We start from the raw sequence: 22,396 nt of genomic DNA on the forward strand, positions 1-22,396 counted from the left end.
TATTTCCACGGTCTCCCGTTCCTTGCTGTCAAGGTATGAATGGTCTTTAAAGGACCTGCATGCTACAATGAGCCAGAAATCTCTTCAGATCTTTTTTCCTTTGTTCTTTCTACCCTGTACCAAAAGAACAAAAGACCTACATTTTATGACTTTGTAAATTCATTTAAATTAGTTTCAGCAGGAGTGAATAATTTATTATAGTAGTAAAAGGAAGAAAATATGTAGTTGCTTTTCTTAACCAAATAAATTCAGAATTTCAAAGAATAGCCCTATTTGTAGAGAAATTGTGCATATGGCATAGGGATGGTTTTGTTCCTAGAAGGAAAGCATTTGTTTTTTTTGGATAAAAGCCAGTAAAACATGAAGAAACAATATAGAGAGTGAATTTATAATATCTTTGATATTTATAGTAAGTGTGGCAGGTTCATGTTGGTTGATGTCTGGGGATATCAATTTTGAATTATTATATTAAAAAATTTCTTATCCTTGGAAGGAAATAATGAGATATTTTGGGAATTTTCCATGTAGTGTATATAATGCATTTGGATTATTTAAATAATTAAATTTGAGTGTAAAAATATAGGGGATATCTCCTTTTTTAAGGAAAATATCTTTAGTTGTATTAATAATGCACCATATTCAAGAACCATATTTAGTTGTACAGAATTTTCAACTTCAACATACATCTCTACTTGCTTTTACTAGTGCCATCAGCCAATTGTTAACTAATGTTTGAGAGACCCAAAGTTTGGCTCAAAATGCCTGACCACTGAAATCAAGGAAATGAAGAGGGGGGAAATATGGATAAACAAAATATATGCTGATTAAGGAGAATCCAAAATGTAATTTAGAGCATGCCATCATTGCCCAGAAATTATTGAGGTATAATTGACATATTCTATTAGTTTCAGATGTGCAACATAATGATTCAATATTTGTATATATTGCAAAATGATCACCACAATAAATCTAGTTAACATCCATCACCACACATAGTTCCAATTCTTTCCTTGTGATGAGAAGTATTAAGATTTACTCTCTTAGCAGCTTTCAAATATGCACTACAGTGTAGTTAACTATAATCATCACGCTGTACATTACATCCCCATGACTTATTTATCTTATAACTGGAAGTCTGTACCATTTGACCCCCTTCACCCATTTCACCCCCCCACACACACCTGGCAACCGCCAATCTGTTCTCTGTATCTATGAGTTCATTTTGTTGTTGTTGTTCTTGTTGTTTTAACATTCTCTATTTAAATAAAAGAAATAGTCCATCCACCAGTGACCATGGATTCCTTCTCAGGTGAAAATTACTACACTAGAGTTACCAATATGTAAGATAATATTTCACATAGATCAGAATCAGTGTTTTAATATTATATTTTATGTAGCTTCACAGATGGAAGATGAATATGTAACCTGAGAAATTATTTCATTTTCTAGAAAACTGCTATATATAATTTTGGTACATAGTACCAAAAAAAGATAATCAGATAAACTCCGATGAAATGTTCATCTAATGTAATTGAAACTGGAAATTTCTAGGAAATGATATAATAGATGTGGGTTGCTTGATTTAGATCTTGGAATTTAGGACTGGAATAGTGTAATATTTTCTTGGATTTTCTCTTGCAGATGACTTGTTTAAAGTTCACAAGCTTAAGCCAAATGTGAAGTGGCGACAGGCTTTTGACAGCTACTTAAAAACTCTGCCTCCATACTACTTATTAGTATGTATTAACTCTATCCAATCAATCAAAAACTTCACCCCTGAAATAAGATAGTTTTTTTTTTAATTTGTAAATTTGGGTCGCCATTGTCTTCTCAAATTATGTGTAAGAGCTTGGGGATGTCATGGCGGCACAAAAGAGAACTGCTTATTTTATTTCCTTTAACTGCCATGGTTATTGTTATAAAACACATCTATGTTTCTCTTATAAAAGCTAACCTTGTGAAATTATAATTTTGGAATTTAAGAAAAATAGGACTGGATTTATGTATTATATCAACTTCCCTTTTTAACTCTAGAAATTCACACTATTTGGGTTTTCCTCTGAAAAAAAAACAAACAACCTGAAGACATTATATTTACTTATGGCTTGTTGAATGTGTCCTTGACACAGCATGAAGTAGGGGCACTGGTTAGAGGGAATCCAAAAAGAGTAAAAAATCACTTGGCGTCATTTGGATTTTTACAATTTGAGAAAAATATTCATAATTATTTTGAACTGGTCATATAATCTAAATCAAGATTATCAAAATCATTTCAGAGGTGGATGTGGTAAACTTTAAGCCAAGTTTCTAGAGGTGAAAAGGCAGAATCTTAAGTGGTACCGTTGGTGTCACTGGGAGGAGAAATTGGGGTGTGTTAGTTTATTTACCATGGCAGGAATGGGGTGCACAATCAAATGCAATGTGAAATGATTTTATGACTTGGGAATTAAGACTGAAAGCAATTTACCTGTTTGAATTTGCTGTTACTTGCTCTTCTTATCCCACTCTCTTCTGATTTTTTTACTTTCTGCTCCTTACTTCTCTGCTATTTTCATTGCCACTTTTTAATGTTCCATGTTTGGTTTTATGTGCAGCACCTTGACTTCTAAGAAATGAATCATGTCCCTTTGCCCCTTATAACTGAAGTTTGAGTATTTTAAGATTTATTCTATTCTTACTGTTGTGTATTTTGTTTCCTTATAGCCATTAAAGAAAGCACTAAGGATGATGGGAGCTCCAAATCTGATATCAGATAATTTAGATTGTGGACTTAGTTACAGTGTTATCTCTTACCTTAAAAAACTCAGCCAACAGGTAGTATTGGTAAAAACAAACAAACAAAAATCCTTTGCCCTCAGAAGTGCATTTCCTTATTCTTTAGTGTAACTGTAATTTTCAAATTAAATGTGTATATATTTCTACACTTTATGGATTAGTAATAATGTGATTCTCTATGGCTTCTAGCTTCACCATTAAACTGCAGTTAAGGGTCTGTCAGTATCATTTGATGCTGTGCCATTTCTCCTTTCGCTTGCCAGTTTGTTCTACCCACAAGCTGGTTGATATTTTGTGGCCTAGGAGGGGCAGAGGCTTAATAGAATTATCCATGGGTCACATTTTGTCTATCCTCAACCTAGTTTCTCCTCAAATCACGTTGGGCTAGAGCATCCCCCTTTTTAGGTCAGCACACTGAGGCATGGTGTGATTAATGACTTGCCTGAAATGCGTTTTTAGGCGATAAATATCAGTATGCTTTTTCTTGGAGAGGGGGAGGTGAGACCAGTGCTCCTCGCACTGGAGGGTGACAGGCCCTCCATCTGTTCCCCCACCTCATTTGCCATTATTCACCTTGTCCCTTGCCTGCCCCTCTCTATTAGTACCTCATCCTCCACTCACCCCTACTTATCATACTTCTCACCTCTACCTAGCCCATTCTTGCAGGGTGGAAATGTTTGAGAACTACTGAGTTAGAGCTTCACTGCCATACAGATGTGTTATGTTATATGACAAATTAATGCAGCAGCTTTACTTTCTTCTTGTGCGCAAATGTATTCCCAGGTAGGGAATAGTAGTAGCATTTGCAGTGACAATAATGCTTCAAGTTGGATATGTTTCAAAGTTGGGCCTTTAGAAAACAGAGCAAATAAGTGTCAGATTTCTGACACCAAAGAACCAAAATGACTCCACAATTTGGGATGCTGACACACCTTGCTAGGAACTGGCAAAAACTTAAGTACAGTCTGGAGCTTACCAGCTCCTACCAGACCAGTGTGCTCATAAATGCAAAAGAAAGTAAAGGCAAACCCAGATCTCTGATCTATCAAGTGTCCCCTTAACCCCTTTCCCTCTCTGCTAATAGATTTTTGTTGTTGTTAAATGTTTTGTTTTGGTTATTTATTTATTTATTGACCTATTGATTTATATTTTTTTATTTGATGTTTACCTTAGGCCTTTAAGGCTGTGTCAGCAGGGTATGGCCAGAAGGAAGAATAGTGAACAGAGTTGAAACTCATGCAAGTTCTGGGGCTTTCTGGGACACGTTGCTTGTATAGTTTTATCAATGACCTTTCAGGACCAATTTGTGGAAACAGACCCTTCATTTGCTCTTATCCCTTATTTCATGACTAAATTTTTAAAAAGATAATAAACATACTTAATTCCAATAATTAGGGAAAATTTATGAGTATCTCTGACCAGACCACAAGAAATTCAAAATTAATTTGGGCTTACTGGACATTGGTGGAATTCCACCTTTTAGAGAAAAAGAAAAGATTGTTACTAATTTATACTAGCTCTAATTACTAATTTAATTACTAATTTAATAACTCTATGTCACCAGTGTTCTTTGAACCATCTCAGATGTATGTAAATCATGAAATATGCCCAAATATATTGCTACAATACATTCTCAAGCAATATTTATCAATATGGTATAATAGTGTCTATTAAGAGGATTTTTTTGTTGTGAGTTAGTAAGAAACTTACTGAGTGCGTATTACTTGTTGGGGGGTGGTCTGATATTAGAAATAAACACTATAAGTTTTTTTCAGACATAATGCAATCTATGTAATCTGAATTTTAGCACTAGTGTACCTTTATAAATACAGAGTTTTACCCTTTATGTCTGGGTCTGAAATGAATATGTTGACTTAGACTAGATTTTACAGTAACAAAATGTGATTTTAAATGTCTACGAATATAATTCTTACCCATGGTTTTCATTCTCTCCATGATTCAATCATAATTTTGACACTAGACAAGAGAAAAAAAAGTGTATTATTTGTCTTTCTAGCCCCCTCTCTCTGTTTGCTGTGGTAGTACAGAGAAGCACAGGAAAATGTTTAATTATCCGTTTTTCTGTGATTTGCGATTGAAATTTGTTCAATGGGGTTCTTAAAGTATTATCTTTCTTAAGTAGTAAAAACAATAGTGATAATATAGATCTTTTCATAACATACTATGTACTTTCATTTTAGACCAAACTAGAGTCAGAACGAATACTAGCATCAGTGGGGAAGAAACCTCCCCAGGAAATTGGAATCAAAGTGAAAAATCATTCTGGAGGTGGAGTGTCCCTGACTCACAATAAAAATTTTAGAAAACTGTTGAAAGAAATCATAGGAGAAACAGCACCGAGACTGGCAGAATTGAATACCAAAGAATTTGCCGGCTTCCAAGTAGGGCTCTTAAACAAGGTAAACTGTGACATAAATAGCTTGTTTGGGGTGGGAGGTGGTAAGGTCTGTGAAAGATAAAGGGGAGAAGGAACAAGAGTAAGCAGAGAGAGCTTTCAGATCCCTTGCAGAACATTTGGTCCTATCCAAAATGTCCATAAGACATTTGGTCCACACCAAAAGGTCCTTGAAATCTGGTTCGATCCAAAACATATCCATGAGCATATTTGGTTCATGCCAAATGGTTTTGGACAGAACCAAATATCAAGGGCCCTTTGGTGTGGACCACATGTCTCCATGGACATTTTGGACAGGACCAAGTGTGACCAATTATCAAGGGCCTCTGGCGTGGACCAAATGTTGTACAGACATTTTGGACAGGACCAAATGTCTGCTAACCATCAGATTACGCTGCTGAACTAACACTTGTGAGAGGACGGGGGAAGGAAGGAGAATTGGGTATGAAGAGCCTCAGACATAGGTGTGGCTTCTTGAAAGTCTTGGCCAGCCCAGAAGGGAAGCCTGGCGCCACGATTTCCCATAGAGGAGGTCCACGTTGGGCAGAACTGGCCAGGCCCTAACATCCCCCATCGTTCTCCATCACTGGCTGGGGGCAGCCGGGGGAAGAGCACAGCCTGGGCTCCAATGCTGCCCCAGATCCCGAAGGTACCGCGGCTGGAGGTGCTCAGATCACCGCAGCCCTTGTAGGATCAGCCACTGCTTCCCGGATGGACATCCCAGCAGCTCACCTCCGTGGCTGCCGGCGGACTACCTCTAGATGACAAACAGTGGGCCTGCAAGGCTGCCCCCGGCACAAATCTCAGGATTTGATGTTTTAAATGACATACTTGTAAAAGGATATTCCCAGTGGCCTTAAAGCTGCGTGGGTGTATTAGAATTCAGAACAGAGCCAGCGAAGGCAAATTTTCCACTGGCAAAATTCTACTGTAGTTAGTTGTAATGAATATCCCTCTCTTCACTAAGATTTTAAGAGGATTAGGAATTATATTTCTATATTAAAAGCCTCAGGAGTAACTGAAATTGTTTCATTTCAAATAGGATTTGAAACCTCAGACATATAGAAATGCTTATGATATTCCACGTAGAGGTCTTTTAGACCAGTTAACCAGAATGCGATCCAATCTGCTGAAAACACACAAGTTTATTGTTGGACAAGATGAAGGTAAGTGAACAAAGAAGTACTTTTTGTTGATTAGGGAAATGTCAAGTCTGAGTCTCACGAAGATGTTTATTGCATAACGAGTAAGTTATTTTGTAATACTTTATTATTTATAATGCCTCTTTTCCCTGAATCCCTTCAGCTACCCAGGCACAAGTTTATTGTTCTCGGGTTTAAGGGGAAGTGTGCATTAATCGGTGCATATATTACACTACACGTTTTAGCTCTTGTAAGTCTCAAAACAGCCCCATGAGATAGATGCTGTTTTTATGCCCATTTTTATGGACATTGGAACTGAGAGTGAGCATTTTAGTAGTTTGCCCAGGTTTAGTGAGTTGGAAAGTGGCAGAACCTAGGTCTATCAGATTCCGGAAATTGCATGCCCCGACGCTATACCGCCCAGCCTACTGTGATGAATTCAATCCAAATTCCTCATTTACAGGAAAAGAATGAACCTGATATTGTCTAGGATAATTGGTGACGGTGTGTAATTCCCCTTTACTCCATTTTGCTCGTTTTAAGCAGGGTCATTTGTCCATTAAAATGTGCAAATCTTAGCCTGGCCAACCTCCTGAAATTATACGCCATTTTGTTTTTGTTTTTGTTTTTGTTTTTTTTTGGCAGGGGGGACTTTTCTAGGAAGAGAGCCTGTAGATCTAATCAAATTTTCCAAGAGGGTGAGGCCCGCTAACCAAGATTCTCTGGATGATAAGAGAAAACCATGGAACCTAGGCTCCTTTTTTTTTTTAAATAAATTTATTTTTAAAATTTATTTTATTTTTGGCTGCGTTGGGTCTTCGTTGCTGCACGCGGGCTTTTTCTAGTTGCGGCGAGCAGGGGCTACTCTTAGTTGCGGTGCGCGGGCTTTTTCTAGTTGCGGCGAGCAGGGGCTACTCTTGGTTGCGGTGCGCGGGCTTCTCATTGCGGTGGCTTCTTGTGTTGCGGAGCACGGGCTCAGTAGTTGTGGCTCACGGGCTTAGGCTGCTCCGTGGCATGTGGGATCTTCCCGGACCAGGGCTCGAACCCACGTCCCCTGCATTGGCAGGTGGATTCTTAACCACCGCGCCACCAGAGAAGCCCCGAGCCTAGGCTCTTTAAAACACAAAATATGGGGCTTTGAGTTGGGATGGTGGTATAGGGAATGTCAGCCCATTCTCAAACCTGGTATGAAGAGTGAGGGAGTTGTTCTTGCCCTAGGGATTTGAGCTTGTAGGCCGTAGTGATGGTAGACTGAGTGCTGAGTGGGATGAAGAGAGATGATTTTAGATACTAGGCTGCTAGATTCGAGATTTTAGACTATCGGTTGCCGAGATACACAATGCTAAATCAGACTATGATCATGTCCTCTCAAAAGGACCACACACTTCTGCTGTATAGTATCTGTTTCTTTTCCGGTGATTTTGCAGATTCCCTTCATAGTGTTCCAGTCGCACAAATGGGTAACTATCAGGAATATCTAAAGACATTGGCTTCTCCACTTCGAGAGATTGATCCAGATCAACCAAAAAGACTACATACTTTTGGCAATCCATTTAAACAAGATAAGAAGGTGGGATATCTATTTCTATGTCTGCCTAAATTGTGATATTCTTGCAATAATTCCTTTCTTCTTGGCAACATGTGCATAAATCAGAGGTTCTCCTTCTGTTTGTTTAAGAGATAAAATACGCCTCCAGGGCTCTTTGTGAATGGAAAGTGGGAGCCTCCTTATGCAAGAGTGTGTTGGTTAAAAAAAGTGATAGCTGGCATTTATTGCGTACGTAGTAGGAGCTGATGTTTTAAATGATAACATTGAATGCTCACAACTGCAGATGAGTACTACTATCTGCCCTATAATATAAAATCACAGCTCACAGTGGTCAAATGGTTCACCCTGAGTGACACAACTGGCAAGAGCCAGGATTTGAACCCCCGTCTTTCCAGCTCCAGAGTCTGTATTTGTTCCCATCTCCACACACTAATTCCTTTAATATTGAGATCACCATTTATTTCCTCTGTTTACATTATTCAGATCTCTAGAGCTGTATCTAGACAGTTATAAAGTATTCCTCTTGAAATATGAAGTACTAAGCGGTGTTGCCTTAATGGCTTGTTCTATATGTGAGATGTGTGCGTGAGATATACATGTGAGATGTGTGCGTGCGCATGCGTGTGTGTGTGTGTGTATCTCTGTGTGTATAAGTGAGAGATATACTGACTTGAACATATAAGCATGAAGACAAATGGAGATTATATCTGCATTCATGGAGGAGGCCATTGTTATAAAGGTGCAGACCATGCAATAATGTCTTCTGTAACAAAAATAGACTGAAAGGTATTCTGCTTCACCTGAATCTTCAATTAACTGGAGTTTTTCTTAATCTTTCTGTGTCTTGGTTTCCTCATTTGTAGCACTGGAGATAACTATGACACCTAACTAATAGAGCTCTGTGGAGTATTGTTAGTACCTGTACACCATTTAGAACATTACCTGACACGTGGTACATGCTCAGTGACTATGTTTTCCCCTTTATGTACTGTTTTGCTTTGGGAAATGCTTTGGAAAAGTCATTTATCATGATTTTATTCAAATAATGGGAGCGCGCATTCTTGGGTTATCCTTGGATGAGAACAGCTTTTAGTTAACCTTCTATACTGCTGGCTCTCATCTTTTATCTATTCCCAAGGGTGAAAAGCCCCCTCCCTCATTTCTGTCCAGCACCAAGGTGGACATATTTGAATCTCTGTGAGATTGCTGTTGGGGGAATGACATTTTCCATCTACCTGCCCATCACCATTTTCATGCAGCATTCTGTACAGTGACTATCAATATTTCTTAAGGATGCGTTTAAAGCACACGAAAGGGAATGATTTCCCTTACCAAGGGTTGATGCAATATGGTTTGTAACTTCTTCAGAAAGGTCACTGTGGGTTTATTCCCACTTTGGAACTCTCATCGAGTTGCTCATTCCCCAAGCTTTCTGGTTAAGCATGATTGTGTTACGTTTGACCTTACAACAAGTTTCCTCCTCGTTCCACTTAGACTAGATTGAAATTGAGAAGCGTTTTCTGAGAACAGTCTCTGTGGGGAATGGCAAATCTCTGGCCCATGATTAAGATCTATATTGCTGATGTAGCGTATGATTGTATATGCATGTGAAGAGTTCTTGCAGTGTTGTCTTTAATGGAATATGTTCATTGATGTTTTCTAGGGAATGATGATTGATGAAGCAGATGAGTTTGTAACAGGGCCACAAAACAAAGTGAAACGTCCTGGAGAACCCAGCAGTCCTCTGTCATCTAAGAGAAGGCGGAGTATGTCCCTGCTGTTGAGGAAACCACAAACACCACCTACTGTAACTAACCACGTGGGCGGAAAGGGACCACCCTCAGCCTCGTGGTTCCCATCTTATCCAAACCTCATAAAACCCACCCTTGTACATACAGGTATAGAGTAGTGGTTGTGATTTCCTTATGGCCCCTAGAGGACTAAGACACTAAACAATTTTCTTTTCCTTTGTATTCATTTCTTTTGTATTCAGTTTTTGTTCATTAAGTAAACCGTTATTAAACCATCTATGTGGTACGTACAAAGGGCCCCATGGGGAGTGGAGACCGTGTTTCAAGGATCTCAATAAATATGAGGGGAGGAAGATCTCTACTTACATAGTAATTAACACAAGTTGGAGAAATGGCAAGAGATACGCCTGTCTGCTTTTCCAGGGCAGGGCGGAAGGATGTGCAGCCATTTGGAGTTGCTGAGTCAGTAGGAGCAAATGGGCTCAATAAGGGATGGGTCTGCATGTGTGCTCCGTGTCCTCAATTCCTCTCTGTGCTCCAACCCAGTGCAGTCTGACGCGGCCTCCTCCATTCCACTGGATGATGCCCAATATAAATCCCGCATCCCACCATTGCTCTCCATTCCTCTGATCTGTGCTACCCTCATGTCACCAGGCTACTCCAATAGCTTCTTATCTGATTTCCCTATTTCCCATCTTCTCCACATCTGTCACTTTCTGCCCTGCAAACAAAGTGATCACGCCAACACAGAAATGAGAGCACGCCACATCCATGCTGAAAACCCATCATCACCTTTCCTAGGCACTCAGAACACAACCCGAACTGCCGACGCTGGTCTACCAGCTGTGCACGACCTGGCCCCGCCACCCTCTCCTAACACGTGGCCTGTCGTCTCCTCCTTGCTCTCTGTGCCTCTGTCCTTTGCTCTGTGCTCCCTGGCCAGTCCCCTCCCCGGGTCTGTGCACGTGCCCTTGCCGCAGCCTGGAACTCTTCCTCTGCATGAGCACAGGCCGGCTCTCTCTCCTCCTCCAGGCTCTGCCCAAAGGACACCTACCTCCTCAGGAGGGCCTTCCCGACCCCGTGGTCCACTGGGGCTCCCCCTCCTGCTGTCTGTCCCATCCCTGCTTGCTTCTCCCCTGACACGAATTCAAACTGTAATTGTTTTGTTGGATCATTGTACACTCACTGCCTGGCCTCCCCATGAGCATGGAAGTTCCATAAGGGCGGGGATTGTTTCCGCCTGTCCTGTTGGCTGCCTCTCCCCAGCTCCTGGCACGGTGCCCGGCACAGAGCAGGACGAGTCAACGGAGGAGAGGTGTCAGACCTGGAGTAAAAAGAAACTCACTTTTCTGAGACAGAAAAGATGGATGAGGAGGATCGTATACTGACAGGGATTGGGGGTGGGGTGAAGGGGGACATACAGAGCCTTCAGATCCAATGGCCACCACCTCTGTTTCCTCAGAACTTTTGAGGGAGAGAGGCGGGAGTTTGGCGGCGGTGGGGGGGGGGGCCACGTAGTCTGATGTCAAGCTCGGTAGAGCATGGCATTTCATAGGTAAATGACAGAAATCATGACACCAAGTGAGACTTGCTGCTTTTCAGCTTGTAAAGCACAAGCTGCAGCTAAACCCTCAGCACCAGGGACCTGAGACTGTTTAGCAGTTGTACTGTCTTACTTGGTTTCCATATGTATTCATGGTGCCGCGAAGAGAAGAAAGCGCGTTTGTCGCATTACCTTCGTGCGCTCAATTTGAGGGGTCTCAGGCTCCATCTGGTACATCCGCTTGCTTTATGAAACAATTTCCTCAAAACTGAGGAGCGCCGGGCTGTCCCTGTGGAGTTGCCATAATGCACCTACGTCACAGCTCCACTTGTTAATTTGGTTTCCAGATGTTACTGTCACTCACGACGCTCATGAGGAGAAGATGGAAAACGGTCAAATCTCACCCGATGGCTTCTTGTCAAAATCTGCTGCCCCAGAGCTTATGAATATGGCAGGAGATAGCATCCCACCCGACCAAGTGGATTCCCTGTCTGATGATTTCACTAGTCTCAGGAAAGATGGCCTGATGCACAATCCTGGTAGTAATGCACTCATAGGAGGAACCAAGAACTGCAATGTCTCTGTAGAGGATCGAAAAGTGTCAGTAACATCTGCTTTGGAAACTGGGCCAAATACGCTGCAAATAACTCCTGCTATGGCACAAGGAATCAATGCTGATATAAAACACCAGTTAATGAAGGAAGTTCGAAAATTTGGACGAAGTAAGTAGTGACAGAACATCTATCAGTAATGTAATGGGAGGTCCCCTTCCTTTTAGGATTCAGAATAGATTCAAGGTATCTCTTGAGGTGCATTTTCGGGAAGTATTGGGTTTTCACATAATTTAAAACTGATTCCTCTTGCTTTACCTAAAAAAGACCCGATACACCTTTCTCTCTCTTTTCCCCCTTACTTGCTGTAATAGTTTCCTTTTGCTGCTGTAACAAGTTATCACAAACTTTGTGGCTGAAAACTGTAGTATCTTAGAGTTGTGGAAGTCAGATCTGAAATCATTTTCACTGGGCTAGCATGAAGGTGTTGGCAGGCCAGGGTTCCTTCTGCAGGCTCTAGGGAGAACCTGTTTCCTTGCCTCTTCCAGCTTCTACAGGCTGCCTGTGTTCCTTCGCTCGTGGGCCCTTCCTCCATCTTCAAGCCAGCAACTTAGCCCCTTCTCTCCTCTCTAACCTCTGCTCCCACCCTTCCATCTTTTCTTTCTGACCAGCTCTACTGCCTCCCTTTCGTAAGGATAGTTGTGGTTACATTGGGCAACGTGTATAAGCATGGATAATCTCCCCATCTCAAGAGCCATAGCTTAATCACATCTGCAAAGTAAAGTCTCTTTTGCCATATAAGGTAATATGTTCACAGGTTCTCAGAATTAGGACATGGACAACTTGGGGGGCCATTATTCAGCGGACCACATTTAATTAGTGTTTAGAGTTTCCCTAGCAGATATGTGCAGATGTCTTGATTTGACAGTTTCAAATACAAATTATACCTAACTTTCCACACACAAGGAATGATTACTGATGATGTGTAAAGACTGAATTTTATTTTTCATCCATGTTTTTCAAAATACTTATTTTTTTTAAATATCTGCAGAGTATGAAAGAATTTTCATTTTGCTTGAAGGAGTGCAAGGACCTCTTGCAGTGAGGAAACAATTCGTTGAATTTACAATCAAGGAAGCTGCAAGGTGGGTGTAAAGAGGAAGTCTTCATAGTATTTTCTTTTAAGAAGGCGGGCCCAAGGCAAGACAGGCGGAGGCATTGGTGCTGCCTTGCTTTTCTTTTTTTTAAATTTATTTATTTATTTATTTATTTTTGGCGCTGCTGGGTCTTCGTCGCTGCACGCGGGCTTTCTCTGGTTGCGGCGAGCGGGGGCTACTCTTCGTTGCGGTGCGCGGGCTTCTCATTGCGGTGGCTTCTCGTGTTGTGGAGCACGGGCTCTAGGTGCGCAGGCTTCAGTAGTTGTGGCACGCGGGCTCAGTAGTTGTGGCTCACGGGCCCAGTTGCTCCGCGGCATGTGGGATCTTCAGGACCAGGGCTCGAACCCGTGTCCCCTGCATTGGCAGGCGGGTTCTTAACCACTGTGCCACCAGGGAAGTCCTGCCTTGCCTTCCTAAGCCCTGGCCCTCAGTCATCGTTACAGCTGTCTCCAGAGGCGTTTAGATTAATACTACCTGAGGCCAACTCATTCATCCAGGTCTGTGGAGCCTTCTGGACTCCTCACACTCTGAGGTGGGCCTGGGCTCTCAGTTGGTACTCTCGGTATTAGCTAAGCCCTATGTTTACATGAACATACATTTTCTATTTCCCATGTGAATGGCCAGTTCCACTTTGTACCCCGCACGGTACCTCACGCATCATAAATGCTTTAAGGACCTTTTGGTTAATAAAATTTCTTTTTCTTTTTTAGGTTCAAAAGACGAGTCTTAATTCAGTACCTTGAGAAGGTACTAGAAAAAATAGAATCCCATCACCTTCTCAACAACGTTAATCACATCAACAGCAGATCATGATGTTAATGCAAAGACCAAGGAGGAAAAAAGAATAAGTTTTCTGTGCTGTAGGATAGAATGAGATATTGTTGAGTATCCTACGATGTCTTAGTCAAGGGAACTGCCTTCCAGAGGCTAAGAAAAAGCAGTGGAGCTTTTTGTTTTCAGATCCTCTGGCGGGAAAAGCTGGCTTTTGCCCTATGAGTTTTCTTTGAAAGTATTAATTGGTTGTTTTGTTGTTACTTTTCCCAGTTGAGGAGGGTGATGTTATGAATCCAGCAGGTTAAAATCAGTAAACCCTGTCGCCCCTGCCACATGTGATACGGGTTCACTCTTGAACTTGGCCGTCCTGGGCATTTCCAGAGTGACGAGGGGCCACGTGCAGGTGGAGCACTCCTTGGTGCTCTTACTATGTCCTTTAGAAAGAACAGGTGTTCAGAGGCCAACTGGTAATCTTGTGTGTGCTGAACAAAGTTTTCAACCATTCCGAGTTGTGCCTTTAAAACCATGCAACATTCAGGACCGTTTGGATCAAAGAGTAAGAAAGCTGCTATTTGGGTAACTTATTTCTCCATGGGAGGGGCAGGGGAAGTCACCAAACAATCTACCTCCAACTCTGTTCTATTTTGTCTAGAGACATTACAAAGTGCACCTGAGGCTGCCTCAACCCCTGACATTTGTTCTCGCGTGTGACGACAGAAAGTCTTCAGGTGGACTTTGCATTCTGTGCTTCAGAAGCACTAAACGAAAACCTAATGTGTATGTTTCCTTTAATGTTTATACAAAGGTTTATATGGAGCAGTATTGTTATGTTTGTATTAATTTGCAAAAACTTAAGTGTACAAAGAGATTTTGACTTGCATATATAAAATAAATCATTTTATTGATTTTTCACAAGGTCACTGATGCTAGAGAAATTTCTACTTTTCTCTTTCTTCTGATTCGTTATTCCTTTCAGAAAAAAAAGTGCACACTATTTTTTTTTTTAATAGATTTATTTTATTTCTTTATTTTTTGGCTGCGTTGGGTCCTCCGTGGCTGTGCACGGGCTTTCTCTAGTTGCTGCGAACAGGGGCTACTGTTCTTTGCAGCGTGAGGGCTTCTCACTGCGGTGGCTTCTCTTGTTGCGGAGCACGGGCTCCAGACGCGCGGGCTCAGTAGTCGTGGCACACAGGCTTCAGTAGTTGTGGCTCACGGGCCTAGCTGCTCCGCGGCATGTGGGATCTTCCCGGGCCAGGGCCCGAACCCGTGTCCCCTGCACTGGCAGGTGGATGCCCAACCGCTGCGCCACCAGGGAAGCCACCACACCGTTAAATTAAGATGTTAGCAGAAGGATGTAAACTTCAAAACGTCACTCACGGAACTGAGTGAAATTGGTGAACACGGTGGAGTAGGGCACTCTGGGTAGGGTACTCCAGAAACCCGGGAAACACTAAGAAAAAATGAACAGAATCAAGTTTATTGGAACTCTGGAAGATCGTTAGAGGTTTACAGCAACCAAGCAAACGTTTAGTCAGTAGAAGAGCCATTGAAATGTGATAGGAGAATTTGCTGGCATTTAAACTTATTCTTGCCCCAGCCCTTCCCTAGTAGAGCAGCGGTCTTGAGGATGTCAGCCTGCATTCCAAGTGAGGGTTCTTGGCTCAGGAGGGAGGGAGTATACCTTACTCCCAAGGAATTGTGTTTGTTTCAAGCTGTCTAGAAGGCTCCCTGAAGGACTGACGCAAGGGGAGTTTTTTGCTTTTCTTTTGTTTTAACTCTAAACTCTTTTAGAGTGGAGAAGCAGCTATGTGAAGGATGTTCCTCAGAAACTTTCAAAGGCAAGTGAATAAGCTGCCGATGCTTATGGCAAACAACAGTCATGCCAGAATCCCGGAAAGAAAAAGGGAGGAGTGAGATGCTTTGGAGAAGAAGGGCTTTGAAATGTTCCCATGTATATCTGGTTATGTAGAAAGCCATGTGCATGCCCAGGGCAGGACTCAGCCAGAAAAGACCAGAGAAGACCATAAGATTTTACCTCTGGCTAATCTTTAGGGTCAGCAAAATAAATGACAAGAACAACTAGTTAGAAGATCAGTAAGGAGGGACTTCCCTGGTGGCACAGTGGTTAAGTATGCGCCTGCCAATGCAGGGGTCACGGGTTCAAGCCCTGGTCTGGGAAGATCCCACATGCTGCGGAGCAACTAAGCCTGCGAGCCACAACTACTGAGCCCACGTGCCACAACTACTGAAGCCTGTGCGCCTAGAGCCCGTGCTCTGCAACAAGAGAAACCACCACTAGGAGACGCCTGCGCACTGCAACGAAGAGTAGTCCCCGCTCGACGCAACTAAAGAAAGCCTGGGTGCAGCAACGAAGACCCAACACAGCCAAAAATAAATAAATAAATTTATATTTTTTAAAAAAGGAGATAAGTAAGGAAATAGAGGACTTGAACAGCACTATAAACCAATTAGGTCTAATAGACACATGTACAACACCCCACACCACAACAGCAAAGTACATATTCTTCTCAAGTACTCATGGAGTATTCTCCAGGGTTGACCATATATTAAGCCACAAAGCAAGTCTCAATAAATTCTATAACATTGAAGTCATACAACAAATCTTCTTTGCCATAACGGAGTCAAACCAGAAATCAGTAACTGAAGTCGCACCCTCACCCCATACCATATACCAAAATTAATTAAAATGAATCAGTACCTACCTATAAGAGTTAAAACCACAAAATTCTAAGAAGGAAACTTCGGAGTAATAGTTTATGACCTTGGATTTGGCAATGGTTTCTTAAATAAGACACCAAACACAAGCAACGAAAGAAAAATATAGATAATTTGACTTCATTAAAATTCAAAGCTCTTGTGTGTCAAAGATCTCAATCAAGAGAGTGTGACAGGACAGCCCATAGGATAGGGGGAAATATTTGCAAAGCACATATCTGATAAGGGTCTAGTGTCCATTATATAAATAGAATTCTTTCAACTCAACAACATAAATATAATTTAAGAAAGAAATAGGCAAAGAACTTGAAAAGACATATCTCCAAAGAGCGTATACAGATGGCCAACAAGCACATGAAAAGATGCTCAGCATCATTAGTCATTAGGGAAACGCAAATCAAAAGCACAATGAGTTAACATTTCACACCTACTAGGATGGTAATAATCAAAAGAAAGAACAAGTGCAGAGGATGCAGAGAAACTGGAATGGAGTACTGATACATGGTACAGCATGGGTGAACATTGAAAGCAGTATGCTAAGTGAAAGAAGCCAGAGGAAACAGAGCACATATTGTATGATTCCATTTATATGAAGTATCAAGAACTGGCAAATCCATAGAGATTGAAAGTAGATAACTGGTTGTGAGGGGCTGGGGAAGGGGGAAATGGGAATGACTGCTGATGGCGTTTCCTTTTAGGATAGTAGAACAGTTTTAGAACCAGATAGTTCTGTGATGGTTGCACAACGTTGTGTGAAGGTACTTTATGCCATTGAGTTGTACATTTTAAAATGGTAAATTTTACGGAATTCCCTGGCGGTCCAGTGGTTAGGATTCCGTGCTCCCACTGCCAGGGGCCTGGGTTCGATCCTTGGTCGGGAAACTAAGATCCCACGAGCCACGTGGCGTGGCCAAAAAAAAAAAAAAAATGGTGAATTTTATGTACAATTTACAGCAACAAAATGCTCCAGAGCAGCCCGGCTGCCATCTGACACCACTTGATGCCATATGGAGCAGAATGATTGCCAATCTCAGCCATGCTCAAATTCCTGACATACAAAATTATAAGATGTAATAGTGGGTTTTTTTGGTGGTTTTTTTTTTTTTTAATCACTGACTTCTGGTTTCTGGTTCCTCGTGTAAAGAGCTTGGAAGCCACCACTCTGTCCCAACAAGTAGAAGACTGAACAGACTGGATCTGTAAGAGTGGGAGACATCGGGCAAACCTCCAATATTGGTGAGACAGACAGGCAAATAACAGGGAGTCATGGCTTACTGGAGCAGAGATTCATGACTGAAAACCACTGTGAGAACCAGTGCCGGGGTAGGAAAACCTGAACCATAACTGACAAATTGCTAGGTGCTCAGTGTGGACACGTCTGAGAATTAAAAACGCCAACTTTTGGTTGTCAAGATGTCAGTTCTTCCCAACTTGATCTATAGATTCAATGCAATCCCAATCCAAATCCCAGCAAGTCCTCTTGTGGATATAGATAAACTGATTCTAACGTTTATATGGAGAAGCAAACAGTATTGAAGGAAAAGAACAAAGTTGGAGGACTGATGCTACCTGACTTCGAGACTTACTGTAAAGCTACAGTGCAATCTAAATGTCCATTGACAGAGGAATGGATAAAGAAGATGTGGTACATATATACAATGGGATATTACTCAGCCATAAAAAGGAATGAAATAATGCCATTTGCAGCAACATGGATGGACTTAGAGATTGTCACACTGAGTGAAGTAAGCCAGACAGAGAAAGACAAATATCATATGATATTGTTTATATGTGGAATCTAAAATAAGGTACAAATGAACCTATTTACAAAACAGAAATAGAGTCACAGATGTAGAAAACAAACTTATGGTTACCAGGGGAAAAAGGGAGGAGGGATAAATTGGGAGATTGGGATTGACATACACACACGACTATATATAAAATAGGTAACTAAGAAGGACCTACTGCATAGCACAGGGAACTCCACTCAATACTCTGTAATGATGTATATGGGAATAGAATCTAAAAAAGAGTGGATATATGCATATGTATAACTGATTCACTTTGCTGTACAGCAGAAACTAACACAACATTGTAAATCAACTATACTCCAATAAAAATTAATTAAAAGAATAAATAAAGCTACAGAGGTGCGCAAGGAGGGGGGATTCAGAGCACCGTCTAAACGAGCTCCAGAGACGGGCGCGAGCCGCGGTGATCAGCGCGGACCCCAGAGATGGACGTGAGACGCTAAGGCTGCTGCTGCCGCCACCAAGAAGCCTGTGTGCGAGCACAGGTCACTCTCCACACCGCCCCTCCCGGGAGCCTGTGCAGCCCGCCACCGCCAGGCTCCCGTGATCCAGGGACAACTTCCCCGGGAGAACGCACGGCGCGCCTCGGGCTGCTGCAACGTCACGACGCCTCTGCCGCCGCAGGCTCGCCCCGCCTCCTCCGTACCCCTCCCTCCCCCCGGCCTGAGCGAGCCAGAGCCCCCGAAGCAGCTGCTCCTTTAACCCCGTTCTGTCTGGGCGGGGAACAGACGCCCTCAGGCGACCTACACGCAGAGGCGGGTCCAAATCCAAAGCTGAACCCCGGGAGCTGTGCGAACAAAGAAGAGAAGGGGAAATCTCTCCCAGCAGCCTCAGAAGCAGCGGATTAAAGCTCCACAAACAACTGATGTACCTGCATCTTTGGGATACCTGATTAGACAACGAATCATCCCAGTTTGAGGAGGTGGACTTTGGGAGCAACGATATATTATTTTTTCCTCTTTTTCTCTTTTTGTGAGTGTGTATGTCTATGCTTCTGTGTGTGATTTTGTCTGTATAGCTTTGCTTTCACCATTTGTCCTAGGGTTCTGTCTGTCCGTTTTTTTTTTTTTTTTGTATAGTTTTTCACACTTGTTATCATTGGTGGATTTGTTTTTTGGTTTGCTTGCTCTCTTCTTTCTTTCTTTTTTTAAATTTTATTACTTTTTTATTTTTAATAATTTTTTTAATTTTTTATTTTAATAACTTTATTTACTTTATTTTATTTTATTTTTTCTTCCTTTCTTTTTTTCCCCTCCCTTTTCTTCTGAGCTGTGTGGCTGACAGGGTCTTTTTCCTCTGGCCAGTGGTCAGGTCTGAGCCTCTTAAGTGGGAGAGCCGAGTTCAGGACACTGGGCCACCAGACACCTCCCAGCTCCAAGTAATATCAAACACCATAAGATGAGGTCCTGCCCACCAGAAAGACAGGATCCAGCCTCATCCACCAGAACACAGGCACTAGTCCCCTCCACCAGGAAGCCTGCACAACCCACTGAACCAACCTTAGCCACTGGGGGCAGACACCAAGAACAACGGGAACTACAAACCTGCAGCCTGCGAAAAGGAGACCCGAAATACAGTATGTTTAGCAAGATGAGAAGACAGAAAAACACACAGCAGATGAAGGAGCAAGGTAAAAACCCACCAGACCTAACAAATGAAGAGGAAATAGGCAGTCTACCTGAAAGACAATTCAGAATAATGATAGTAAAGATGATCTAAAATCTTGGAAATAGAATGGAGAAAATAGAAGAAACGTTTAACAAGGACCTAGAAGAACTAAAGAGCAAACAAACAATGATGAACAACACAGTAAATGAAATTAAAAATTCTGTAGAAGGAATCAATAGTAGAATAACTGAGGCAGAAGAACGGATAAGTGACCTGGAAGATAAAAGAGTGGAAATAACTACCGGAGAGCAGAATAAGGAAAAAAGAACAAAAAGAATTGAGGACAGTCTCAGAGACCTCTGGGACAACATTAAATGCACCAACTTTGTTTTTTTACAAATTTATTATTTATTTGTTTATTTTTGTCTGTGTTGGAGCTTCGTTGCTGCACGCGGGCTTTCTCTAGTTGCGGCGAGCGGGGGCTGCTCTTCATTGTGGTGCGTGGGCTTCTCATTGTGGTGGCTTCTCTTGCTGTGGAGCACAGACTCTAGGCGCACGGGCTTCAGTAGTTGTGGAACGTGGGCTCAGTAGTTGTGGCTTGCGGGCTTTAGAGCGCAGGCTCAGTAGTTGTGGTGCACAGGCTTAGTTGCTCTGCGGCATGTGGGATCTTCCCGGACCAGGGCTTGAACCTGTGTCCCCTGCATTGGTAGGCGGATTCTTAGCTGCTGCGCCACCAGGGAAGCCCCTAAATGCACCAACATTTGAATTATAGGGGTTCCAGAAGAAGAAGAGAAAAAAAAAAGGGACTGAGAAAATATTTGAAGAGATTATAGTTGAAAACTTCCCTAATATGGGAAAGGAAATAGTCAATCAAGTCCAGGAAGCACAGAGAGTCCCATACAGGATAAATCCAAAGAGAAACACACCAAGACACATATTAATCAAACTATCAAAAATTAAACACAAAGAAAAAATATTAAAAGCAGCAAGGGAAAACAGCAAATAACATACAAGGGAATCCCCATAAGGTTAATAGCTGATCTTTCAGCAGAAACTCTGCAAGCCAGAAGGGAGTGGCAGGACATATTTAAAGTGATGAAAGGGAAAAACCTACAACCAAGATTACTCTACCCAGCAAGGATCTCATTCAGATTCGACGGAGAAATTAAAACCTTTACAGACAAGCAAAAGCTAGGAGAATTCAGCACCACCAAACCAGCTTTACAACAAATGCTAAAGGAACTTCCCTAGGCAGGAAACACAAGAGAAGGAAAAGACCATACTTAGTCTCTAAATAGAGGCAATAACAAAATCATGATTCTGTCTAACCTGATGCATCTCTCCCACAACCAAGAAAACACTAACCTTTCTCTGAAAGAAGGCACAAAGTCCTATCTTAAGTCTTGCTCATTCTTCTACCTGATTCACACCCCAGTTTAATATCCTGTATCTTAAATACTGAAAAATATAATTAGCTAATAATACATCTTGTGTTAGAAGATAAGGAGATGAGAGGCTGTCAAAGTCAAAATTATTTGGTTAATATATATGTGAATCAATTCATACAAAAACAAAGAAGTAATACTCATAATCATTACAGTCCTTGTTTATGCATATGGTTATGTGGTTACTTCTACTACCCATCCCACATCTTTTTACCCTCACAAGCCCTTTCCCTGGTGATTGATTGTCCTTTTCCTGATGGGGTGACCCAGCGTTTCACTCCTGAGATTCATGGCCATTAGGAGTCCTGAATGAATTAGGATGGTGTAGTTTCCGTTGACTTTAATCAGTGGGCATGAGAGCACTGAGAGGTCTCCTACAGGAGCTGCTACAGTGTTGAAAGGAAGGAGTGATGGCTGGCATCCTTGTCTTGTTTTTGATCTTACATGGAATACTTCCACTTTTTCATATAGGAATAACGTATGCTATAGATTTCTGGTGTGTAACCTTCTTAACATACTCTCAAATTTTTCTTTATGCATAGTTGCTGCATTTCATCCCATGTGTTGTCCGCATTCATTGGGATAATTGTATTACTTTCCTCTTTTAATCTGTCAATAAAATGCGATGGTTCTATTGCCGGTAAGCTCCAAATTCACCTTTTTGTCCTGCTTCCATGAAAATGTTCTGGGTCCTTTCCATTTTTTTCTTGTGGCAGTTGTTACTGAAGTTTACCACTAGAGGGAGCCAGAGACAGTGAAAAGCTAGAGTTTTGCTTCCTGGTCCTAGGTTGCTGGCACAGCTGGCTTCCGCTGGACACCAGGCTTCTCCAGCGCCAGCCTCTGCACCTCACGTGGCTTCTCCAGGGCCCGGCTGGTGCAGGGCGGTGTGGCCAGCACCACTCCATAGCCACAAGCTTCCTTTAGACCTCCCTGGGGCAGTAATATATCAGAGTGTTTCTGGTGAGACACCTCCCCGTGTACAACATTGCCAGTCACCTCAGGAAGATTTCCAGCAACTTCCAGAGCACAGATTTCCAGAAAGTTCCACTGGTGTGGCTCCACTACAACTTTATTGACATTCTGTGAGTTTCTGCCAGGCTCCTCCAGCCAGGTGAGAATTTCAACACTGGGAGAGGGG

The 22,396-nt window shown here is 42.1% G+C and overlaps 1 protein-coding gene across 6 annotated transcripts in view; it reads left to right on the forward strand.

Moving 5' to 3' along the window:
- LOC137756855 (integrator complex subunit 6-like) overlaps window positions 1-14,423 on the forward strand; it is a 49,593-nt gene extending 35,170 nt beyond the window's left edge. For 2 of the 6 annotated variants that reach the window (XM_068533392.1, XM_068533396.1), the window contains 9 exons: window positions 1,642-1,736; window positions 2,704-2,814; window positions 4,977-5,195; window positions 6,234-6,357; window positions 7,761-7,903; window positions 9,546-9,780; window positions 11,524-11,898; window positions 12,779-12,872; window positions 13,595-14,423. In XM_068533392.1, coding sequence (XP_068389493.1) covers window positions 1,642-1,736; window positions 2,704-2,814; window positions 4,977-5,195; window positions 6,234-6,357; window positions 7,761-7,903; window positions 9,546-9,780; window positions 11,524-11,898; window positions 12,779-12,872; window positions 13,595-13,697 — 1,499 coding nt within the window. In that variant the 3' untranslated portion in view covers window positions 13,698-14,423. Of the gene's footprint in view, window positions 1-1,641; window positions 1,737-2,703; window positions 2,815-4,976; window positions 5,196-6,233; window positions 6,358-7,760; window positions 7,904-9,545; window positions 9,781-11,523; window positions 11,899-12,778; window positions 12,873-13,594 lie in introns of those variants that run through there. The other 4 variants (XM_068533394.1, XM_068533393.1, XM_068533395.1 and 1 more) reach the window with 4 other exon arrangements.
- The last annotated feature ends 7,973 nt before the right edge of the window (window positions 14,424-22,396 follow it).

The sequence above is a fragment of the Eschrichtius robustus genome, chromosome X, assembly GCF_028021215.1.
Source record: "Eschrichtius robustus isolate mEscRob2 chromosome X, mEscRob2.pri, whole genome shotgun sequence".
NCBI lineage: Eukaryota > Metazoa > Chordata > Mammalia > Artiodactyla > Eschrichtiidae > Eschrichtius > Eschrichtius robustus.